An 11,064-nucleotide genomic window follows, 5' to 3' on the forward strand; every position below is an offset into this window, starting at 1 on the left:
ATAAATGATTGTATACTACTTTCATAACGAGTTATTTAATAAAAAAATAATAATAAAAAAATGACAACTAAATCCATCAAATGATCCTATGATTGGAACCCCTGAAAAGTTCCATATAGAACCTTTTCATCTAGGAATGGACTCATTTTCAGTGTTGGGAAAAGTTACTTTTAAAAGTAATGTGTTACAATATTGCGTTACTCCCTAAAAAAAAAAGTAACTAGTTATGTTAGTTACTCTTTATGTAAAATATTTCATTACATTACTTTTGCGTTCCATTTTTTTTTGCTTGCTTGTTTGTTTTTTTAATAACAAACACGAAGTAAAATAAATAAAAATCGTCCTCTTTTTTTCATTCCTTTCGAAAGGAATTTTATGAGAATCTCCTTGTGCAACCTCTGAGCAAGAACATTTTCCTCTTACATCAAACTCCACTGGAATCAAATCACGGCTTGATTTATTAAACGGCTTCAGTGATATCAATATAAAATAAGATGTGCATTATAAATGTTTCAACAGTTAATCTCCAGTCTTTCTCGTGCGCCTGTGTGCCGTCTCTCTCACGGCATGCTCTGCGTTCTGTGTAATACCCGGGGAATCTTTACAGGGCATTGTATTATGAGACTCTTACTGATATCAAACCCTCACTGGCTTATAAAATGTCAGTTTTCAGCTCATCACGATGCGTTTCCTGTGGTTGGTTGCAGACGCTCGAGCTCAAGCTGTGTTTCTGGGAATGGTGCCATCGCTCAGCTGGGAACGGCACGATACGCCACGGCAAACTGCTGGTGCTGTTATGCCCATCTACCCCAACAACTCCCACTGGTGCTCCTCCACCTGCACAAACTGGCACAAACTGGCACCAACTGGCACCAACAGCCCTGGATCATCCAGAGAAGAATAACTCACCACACTTCACGACTCAGGGTTATTATATTACACTCTTTGATGCTGCACGAGTCATTTACTCCTTTCAATTCAGAATAGCACTGGTCAAAAGTTTGGAATAATTCAGATTTTTTTATGTTTTTGAAAGCAGTCTCTTCTGCTCACCAAGGCTGCATTTATTTGATCAAAAAACAGTAAAATTGTGAAATATGATTATTATTTAAAATTGCCGTTTTCTATGTGAATATATGTTCAAATGTAATGTATTCCTGTGATCAAAGCTGAATTTTCAGCATCATTACTCCAGTCTTCAGTGTCACATGATCCCTCAGAAATCACTCTAATATGATGATTTGATGCTCAAGAAACATTTATGATTATTATCAATGTTGAAAACGGTTTATATTTTTGTGGAAACTGTGATACATTTTATTTTTCAGGATTCTTTGATAAATAGAAAGTTCAAAAGAACAGCATTTATTTGAAATGGAATCTTTTGTAACATTATAAATGTCTGTACTGTCACTTTTGATCATTTTAATGCGTCCTTGCTGAATAAAAGTATCACAGTTTCCACAAAAAATCTGAAGCAGCACAACGGTTTTCGACATTAATAATAATCATAAATGTTTCTTGATCATCAAATCATCATATTAGAGTGATTTGTGAAGGATCATGTGACACTGAAGACTGGAGTAATGATGCTGAAAATTCAGCTTTGATCACAGGAATAAATGACATTTTAACATATATTCACAGAGAAAACACTTATTTTAATACTTATTACCTTTCTCAGCAAATTAATGCAGCTTTGATGAGTCATTTCTTTCAAAAACGTAAAAAAATCCTAAATATTCCAAACTTTTGCCTGATAGTGTAAGTCAGTCTATACTTGTAATTTCTGGTTTTTACTCGGAGTGACTGATTAATTATGTTAAATCAACAGTTGCTGAGCTGCACAATGAGGTTTTAATAGATGGTTTCTGTGCTATTATTACAACATCATTTTCCACAGAACCTTCTGTCCTGAAACTCACGGAGACACCAGCTGTACTACTCATTATCCCTGTGATTTGCATAAAATTGTATGCAAATTAAAATATTACACAGTGAAAAATTGAACTTTTAACTGTTTGCCAGAGAGATGTACGTCACTCACTGTCCTTAAATAGGGAAATATCTACTGGGATAAACTGGGATATGAGTGACTCTGTTTGTTTGTTCCTTTAAATCGCACTCAGAGGAACACACAGAAAGTGCCGACGACTGTTTCACACTTGGTTCATTGTCTTTACTTGCACAATCGCGGTACGTTTGTTTCGTCATGGTAAGACGCATTTAACGCATTTGTCACTTTTGAATTTGCACCAACACAGAACGACACTAACATGTGTCTGGAATTAATGCATTGCAAAAGATACTTTGCAAAAAAACTTTTATTTTGCATTGCAAAGAATACTAGTTGAAATGACGCATTAACGTCCGCAAGACTGAATTCGCACGTGGTTTGAATTCCACACAACCTTTTCTAAGCACATTTGGATGGGGTTTCTTTACACAACTGCTTTTACAGCGTCCAAACAAACAAAACTCTTGGGTTCGCATCAAAAACTCTAGCGTGACAGAATTCTGATTTATTTATAAACTGAGCGGCGAGTTTAATCGTCACAATCCCAAGTTCTGTATGTGTGAAAAATGAACTGCTGGTTTAAGGCTTCACTGAGCTGTAATGCTCGACTCTGATGTATGAATAAGTTCACAGTCGCCGCGTCCCAATTCGCCAATTACACTCTGTCCTTAAAGTATACACTGTTTTTGTGAAGAACTAGTACATACTTTTGAGTGTGTGTCAGACTTGGGACAAACTACTTTGACATAATTGCATTTAAACGGCCCTGTCAATCATCTTGTCACAGTTAAATTCCTCCACATTCAATTTAAGAGAGAAATGCAGCAACGCGTTAATCTGACAGTCGCCGGTCTTTCATGCCGAGTCGCTCCTCGTGTGTTTGCATAATGATGCATTTAAAAGTTAATGATCAAATGTGTCTTTCTAAAGTTCAAAATGCTGTTGCAGATGAAAAAATAATAAATAGAAAATTCCTGATGGTTTTGATGACAATGGCTGCACTATTTAGGGCAAATCTACATTATGAAAAAAAACAGTAATACTGTAAATGGTTCTGATTAATATGACAATAGTGTTTAGACAGTAGAAAGAAGTCAGTAGTTTCCTGATTTTAACAAATTTTTAATACTGTGAAATCAGATTTTTTTTAAAGTAAATGTAAATTTAAGAATAACTTTGATATTGTTAAATCATCATTGTATTGCATTGCATTATATGTTTTAAAACTATACGAAGCTTTGATCATAAAACTAAGCATTTAAATATCATCATACTGAGACGTATTATTGGCAGATATTAATATTTATATGCATTTTATGTCCGTATCTGCTATACTGTTATACAGATCTCATTGATTTACATTACAAGCATCAGAATACATTTTTTCTTTTTGTCCACCATGTTTGTAGTTCTGTACTTTTTATTCGCGTTTGTAGTTCTAATCGAAATCCTCGTCCAACGTGCAACATTAGCCGTTAGATTGAGCACGGATCCGCACTTCCGGATTCGAACCGTAAATAGTAAACCATCCGGATATCTTTGGATAAAAGATCCTTGTCACGCATTTCAACGCACTACAATTTGGGACACTCCAAGAGGCCGTTTACACAACGCCGTTTTCAACTAAAAACGTAAAACTTTTTATGTGTTTTGGCCGTTCATTTACACGACAACGGCGTTCCTGAAAACGCAAACGTTTGAAAACGTGTTTCCAAGTGTACGTTTTTGAAAGCGGTCTCCGTGTAAACAACTAAAACGCGAATCTCTGAACACGACGACGTCATGCACATGCGTATTACGTGTTCAGTCTATAGTGTTTCATCGCCATCTACTGGCCTGTAGGGCTGGTCCAAATACCATTTTTTGAGCTTCGAAGCTTCGGTAGTAATGAACATCGAATATTCGAAGCTTCGGAGAGAGGGGGCTGAACATATTCTTCTCTCTAATAAAGGCAGTATTCTCTGTGTGTCTGTCTGTCCGTTTGCATTTTAAATTCATCCAATCGACTTCACAAGGGAGTGCAGTGTCGCATTTGGTGCAATATAGATGGACACGCGAGACGCGACACGTTCAGAATTAATCAACTTTTAACTTGTAAACTACAGAACAGCGCGAGCGGGAAGCGGCGCACCTCACGCGGGCAGGGCTTATATGAGAATGAGAACGGACACTGCACTAGTGATATTAAACACATCTTCCCCATGAACAACACAAAGTAAATACACTCGCACGTAACACACACACACAGGTCTGTTAACTTTAGCAATACTTTTAATAAGGTAGTCTAATATTTTTCTGACTAACAAATTACTGACACAGTAAAGGGTAGATTTAAATAAAGAAAAACAAAATTTAAATAAAGAAAAACGAAATTAAGTTAAATTAAAAACGAGATTAATTTAGATTGATAATAACGGGTAAAAAGCTTAATACATTTTGTTTCTATTATTCTATTTTCCACAATGTCAAAGCAACGCAGCTTAACCCAAAACACAAGCTCAGGCATGCACTTCAGTCCACACACACTCCGCTGTTCTCATGCACTTCTGTCCACACACACTCCGCTGTTCTCATGCACTTCTGTCCACACACACTCCGCTGTTCTCATGCACTTCAGTCCACACACACTCCGCTGTTCTCATGCACTTCTGTCCACACACACTCCGCTGTTCTCATGCACTTCTGTCCACACACACTCCGCTGTTCTCATGCACTTCAGTCCACACACACTCCGCTGTTCTCATGCACTTCTGTCCACACACAGTGCCACACACACTCCGCTGTTCTCATGCACTTCAGTCCACACACACTCCGCTGTTCTCATGCACTTCAGTCCACACACACTCCGCTGTTCTCATGCACTTCTGTCCACACACACTCCGCTGTTCTCATGCACTTCAGTCCACACACACTCCGCTGTTCTCATGCACTTCTGTCCACACACACTCCGCTGTTCTCATGCACTTCTGTCCACACACACTCTCATGCACTTCTGTCCACACACACTCCGCTGTTCTCATGCACTTCTGTCCACACACACTCCGCTGTTCTGCGCTCTAGCCAGAGAACACTCCCGTTGCTGGAACACTTTAGGCCAAGAAGAAGCAAATATATTTAGTAAGTATAACGAGGTTGGGTTCCTTCAACTGTCCATCCTATTAAAAATGGCTAGGCTATATAAGATAATTGTAAAAAAGAGTATTGTATTTGATCAGATTTTATAGTGTTGAACATATTCAAGCGCGAATGAGAACTGTTTCCAGGGGGATGCCAGGTGTGCAAAAAAAAAAAAACCCAAAAAACCCAGAATATTCAAATGTCAAATTTTCAAAACGAATACCAACCCACCAAACGAATATTCGATTATTCGGGTCCAGCCGGCAGCAGAATACAGCGTTTTCAGTCGTTTTCGCGTATCCGTGTGAACAGGGATCGTTTTGACAATGATGTCGCCTGTACGCGGAAAACTCAAAGGAAAAACGTGTCCGTTTTAAGCATATCGTTGTCGTGTAAACGTACCCTAATTCTAATATCGAACACTATTTAGTACAGATTGCGGTGTTTTCTGTGTGACGTACCTGAGAGCGTCGTCCACGCTGAACCCCTTCGATCTGGCCAGATTCGAGAGAAAGTTCCTCCTGCTTTTTCCCATCCTCTTCTCCACCAGGTACAGGGTCAGATCCCCGAACTTGACCTCCTCGTGACCCCGAGGGAAGGCCACTTCAGGCCGGCGCTTTCGAGTGGGAAGCATCTCTGCATCAGGGCCTGGGGCTTCTGTATCAGTGGCATTGGCTGATGCCGTCGATGCCTTATTTTTCTTTGAAAGACAAAACTGGCAGTTAGTGTGGCGTGTTTGTTTACGGTTTGGCAAAGAGTCTTACAGGTGCTTTAGATTTGGCACTCGTGCTGATAGGGCATGCCAAAACTACCACTAACAGATGGATGGAGAACACTGGTGTCACGGCGAAGAAAAGAGGAAAAGAATAACAGCAGAACTGAGGGAAGACTTGAATGAACACCACTGAGGACATTTTCACAAACTCACTGGTATTGCAATGACACCACAGGCCTGTTTACCACATAATCGCACACATTTATGGCTGAATGTTTAATTAGGGCCTATAAAATTAAAAAGAAATGAATAGTTTCTGTATTAATCTATCAAAATAACACCTATAAAAGCTACTCTCATCTTGGATAATGTTTAAAAAAAAAGTTCATTTTCTCGCCCTCATGTTGTTCCAAACCTGCATGTCTTTCTTATATCTTGAAGAGTGGTGATAACCAAACAACATCAGAATGCATTGACTTCCATTATAGCTTATATATTATAGCTAATATAGAGGAAAAACACTGAGAAAATATGTTCTTCTGTCTTCAGTCATACGGGTCTGGAACGAGATTTTCTCATTTCCATTGTAAATAAATAGAAAATACATGATGGTCATGATGACAATGACTGCACTACTTACAGCAATTCTACATTATGAAAAAAATTAAATAAAACTAGTAATACTGTAAATGGTTTTGATATATAAGACAATAGTGTTTAGTCAGATATAGCAATGTGGAAATGAGTAGTTTCCTGATTTAAACACGCTCTTATTACTGTGAAATGTAAGAATAACTTTGATATTGTTAGTAATATTTCAAGATGAACGAGACTGAAGGAACTCAGCTTTACTTAATTATCCATACTTTTTTTCTTTTTTTTTCTCAATTGGGAATATCAAATATGATAATCAGGCTATAAGTGCTGGGCAACGATTAATAGTAATTAATCGCATCGAAAACAAAAGTTTGTGTTTACATAATAAATTATATATATGTATGTATATGTATGTATGTATGTATGTATGTATATATATATATATATATATATATATATATATTATTCATATATATTCATATATATGTATATTCATATGTCAGGCTTTACGGAGTTAAATCACGAGGATACAGAGAAGTTTCACCATTATTGCAAACTCGTCCTCTTCTATAACACAACGAGATGTGAGCAATATCAGCCTAAATTAAAAGAAGAATGCATGGATGTAAACATTACATTACAAGTCCACTAGAAATAGTTGAACAAAACAAGCACTTTTGGCATCCTACACTTTATGGCCAATAGTATGTGGAAACCTCTTTGTAATAAATGGCTTTGGCGATCGCAATAATTCCAGATTATAGTTTAGAAAATAATGTCTGTATGGATGCTGTGCACAGGCATATCATAATAGAGAAACACCCTCCATAAACTGTTGCAACAAAGTTGAAAGCACCAGAATGTCATGCATAATGCATTACAGTTCGTCTTCACGGAAATCTCAGGAACCTGTTCATTAGAAGCAATGCTTTTGGCCATTTAATGCATTTTCGACATCATTTGGGATGCATCTGTCCTACTTTGGCACATTAAACAAGTACATAGTGTGCAAATTAGGATTCATTCCTTGTTTGCAGCCACATCATCTTTAAAAAGCATGTTCAAATACATAAAAGTGCAGTGTGTTTCAGTGCATGTGCATCATAGTGAACTTTACCTTGTTTTCCATTAGCATCTCAGAAGCGCCAGACCGAACTTCTCCTCGAGTTGTCGTGGGATTCGGTCGGACTGGTCGCAGTGATCGACCTCCACAGATGTCCAGTAACGTCCAGCAGTTTCTCACAGATGTAGAACAGAGCACCAGCCTGTTCCTCGCGCTCCACCATCTGCCCGAGCGAGTTAATGAGTCTACCTGTGAAGAAGAAGCCCTTCATTAGCTGATGAACGGATGCACAGCACCATATGTGGAGATGAACTGGTCATTTTCAGATCTTTATTATGCCTCTTCTGTACAGAAGATCTCACACTGTTTCCCCCAGTTTATTTTTATTTTGCTCTTTATCGGTGTTATTCTGGTGCTTTCTATTGCTTTAGCTGTGCACAGCTCTGGTTTGGGTCTCAATTCAATTCACATTTATTTGTACAGCGCTTTTCACAATACACTTCGTTTCAGAGCAGCTTTACAGAAAATGCATGAGTCCACATTACAATAGAGTGATCTGTTATCAGTTATGCATTTCAGAAATGTACACGTACAAATCACACTGTTAGCTAAAAATGTATTAATTTAAACAATGTAATAATTTAAGGCATAAACAATGAGCTCATTGAAGTAATGGATACTTGAAATCTATAGAGGCCTGTTTTATCATTGAGAATTATCACTCTTTCAACTTGATCCAGTAAAAAACATACTAGCAGCAACACTATAGCAAACAACCGAAGCTGACCGCGCAAACACAGATTACAACAGCTGAGCTCCTGAAGTTAAAATCCCAATCATTTTCTCCATAGGAAAAGTAATTTCATATGATTTCTTATACAAGCCTTTACCTGTGAGTTATAAGGTTGGTGATCAACGGTATATGCTTTTGTTGAAGAACTACATTTAACATGATTCTGCAGAGAAAAAAAGAGGTAAAGAGGCACTAAAACCACTGATGAAGCCTTAGCAACCACATGTTAGTAACAGAAACCACTCACATGTTCTCCAAAACGAAAAGGAAAAAAAGATGTAGTTATTTCTCCATGTTCTCTCGATTCCTTGATGGACCTGCAGCTTTACACTGGGTTAGATGTGCTGTCCACACCAGAGACACAGATCCAGGACAGGCCTGTTCGTGTTGCAGCACATTAACGTGCTTTTCCTCTTGACCATAGTCATTATTTACCATTAAACTGATTCATTTCTAATAGATTTCACACACACACACACACACACACACACACACACACCGCTGTAATGCACAAGGCCTCTATTAACACTCAGGAATCCTTTAATTACTCTGAGTGTGTATGTGAGAGTGTGTGTGTACGAGTCTGCGAGTGAGTGTGTGAAAGGTGTGCACGTGTTTGTCAGTGAGTGTGTGTGTGTGTGTGTATGCGTCTAAGTGTGTGTGAAAAAGACTGAGTGTGTGAGTGCGTGAGACTGTGTGTGTGTGTGTGTGTGTGTGTGTGTGTGTGTGTGTGTGTGAGAGTGTGTGTTTGTATGAGAGAGAGAGTGTGTGTGTGTGAGTCGAGACTGAGTGTGAGTGCATGTGAGACTGTGTGTGTGCGAGAGTGTGTGTTTGTATGAGAGACAGAGAGAGTGTGTGTGTGTGTGTGTGTGTGTGTGTGTGTGTGTGTGTGTGTGTGTGTGTGTGTGTGTGTGTGTGTGTGTGTGTGTGTGTGTGTGTGTGTGTGTGTGTGTGTGTGTGTGTGTGTGAGAGAGAGAGTGTGTTTGTATGAGAGACTGTGTGAGAGAGAGAGTGTGTGTACTTGCACAACTATCTTTGTGAAGACCAGTTTGAGTGTTAGACCATTGGAGTGAGGACAGAGAGAGTAAGGACATGTTGGCCGGTCCTCAGTCTCTGAGAGCCTTTAAAGGCCTGTTTGAGGGTCAAGACTAGGTTTTAGGGATAAGGTTATAATGAGGTTAAGGGTCGGGTTAGGGTCAGGGGTCGGGTTAGGCACTTAGTTGTGATGGGTAAGGTTAGGGTAAGCGGCTAGAGATTGCATTGTGTCAATGAATGTCCTCAAAAGATAGATGTACAAGAATGTGTGTGTGTGTGTGAGTGTGTGTTTGACAATGATGCTCTGACTCTCATTAACTGGATGTCGGAGGTTAACTGGAGTCGCACAGTAGTTGTGTGTAATCGTAAAGCCACTTCCTCTCAGTTCTTCGTGTCACTGCTGGTTTGGATCAAGTCCAGAATTAAAAAACGCAGGCCGATGAGAAATGGTCCACGTTTGAGCACCTGCAGAACAGAAGACGCTTCCAGGAACAGCCATATTCACAATAACTGCTATTCATTTTCTATAAAAACACTGCATCATAATGTCTAATGCATCTTAACATTAATAACGGGCTCTTGCGGTCGTTATGATTAATAGTGCAATAATTCTTTCTTGTAAACATAATACACATCACAAAAATATTATTACCTGCATGAGGGAGTTTATGATGCAGCTGATGGCGTCATAATATTTCCAAATAACAATATCCTCAACGACTGAATGCACTAAAACATGATATTCATAAAACACCATTCATTATTACACTGTTTTTGTAATTGTTTAAAATGTACAAACTGATGTTGCATTTGCAAATACTGAGGCACTCGAGGCTGGAAACATTATATATAAAAGCATAACATTTTAATGGCATTGAATAGTGTAGTACTTCAGAGTAATGGCCAATATGATTATGATAGCCTAAAACAGGGTTTGGTTTGATAAAGGTAAATGTAAGACCTTTTTAAGACCAAGCAAAGAGAATTTAAGGAATTTATTGAAAGGAACACAATGTCAATCTTTTCTCTATAGGGAGAAACACGATGAGTTGAATTAGCAAAAAAAGTTGTTTTGTTTTTTCAGTGCAAATGTCTAAAGATTCTTAAATCAAGATACATTTACTGGAGAGGCAAAATTACATCAAGTATGAAGTCTTGCTTTCTGTGAAACTGATCAAAATGAAGTGATCGTGAAATATCTGCCATTGGGCTCAGAAAAAAAGACCTAATTCAAGTTTTCATAACTCATTGACACATATTTGTTCACGGTTTAATACTTGTTTTAATTTTTCAAAACTTCATTGCATCTCCATTGCAAGACAAAAACACTGCAGAAAATGTTAATATTTTCAATGCATGCAACATTTAATGCCATGACTTTAAGCATTTAAACCTTTTTAAAGGCACAATATGTAAGATTTTTCTGTATAAATACCCAAAATCCACTGGAACAATGTTATATATTTTGTTGACTTGTGTACTTGCGTTATCCCAAATGATCCCAGAGAAATCAGCTGCATGTTTTAACGCATGTTGAAGACACCAACTCCCATGTTTCCACGCTCATTCATGTGTCATCAAGCTACGCCTTTGTTATTGTTTTGAATAATCGCCTCTAGCGGCGAAACTTACAGACTGTGGCTTTAAGGCCTTAAAGAGATCGTTCACCCAAAAATTAAAATTAGTCCATGATTTACTCATGAATACAATCAGAGTTATATTAAAAA

General features: G+C 38.1%; 1 protein-coding gene across 1 annotated transcript in view; it reads right to left on the reverse strand.

Moving 5' to 3' along the window:
- Positions 1-7,683, reverse strand: part of dntt (deoxynucleotidyltransferase, terminal) — a 132,612-nt gene extending 124,929 nt beyond the window's left edge. The window contains exons 1-2 of the mRNA XM_084391928.1: positions 7,564-7,683; positions 5,596-5,834 (exon numbers count right to left, since the gene is read on the reverse strand). Of these exons, the coding sequence (XP_084248054.1) occupies positions 5,596-5,834; positions 7,564-7,581 (257 nt within the window). The 5' untranslated portion in view covers positions 7,582-7,683. The remainder of the gene's footprint in view (positions 1-5,595; positions 5,835-7,563) is intronic.
- Positions 7,684-11,064: the final 3,381 nt, after the last annotated feature.

Source organism: Rutilus rutilus (genome assembly GCF_951802725.1).
Source record: "Rutilus rutilus genome assembly, chromosome: 20".
NCBI lineage: Eukaryota > Metazoa > Chordata > Actinopteri > Cypriniformes > Leuciscidae > Rutilus > Rutilus rutilus.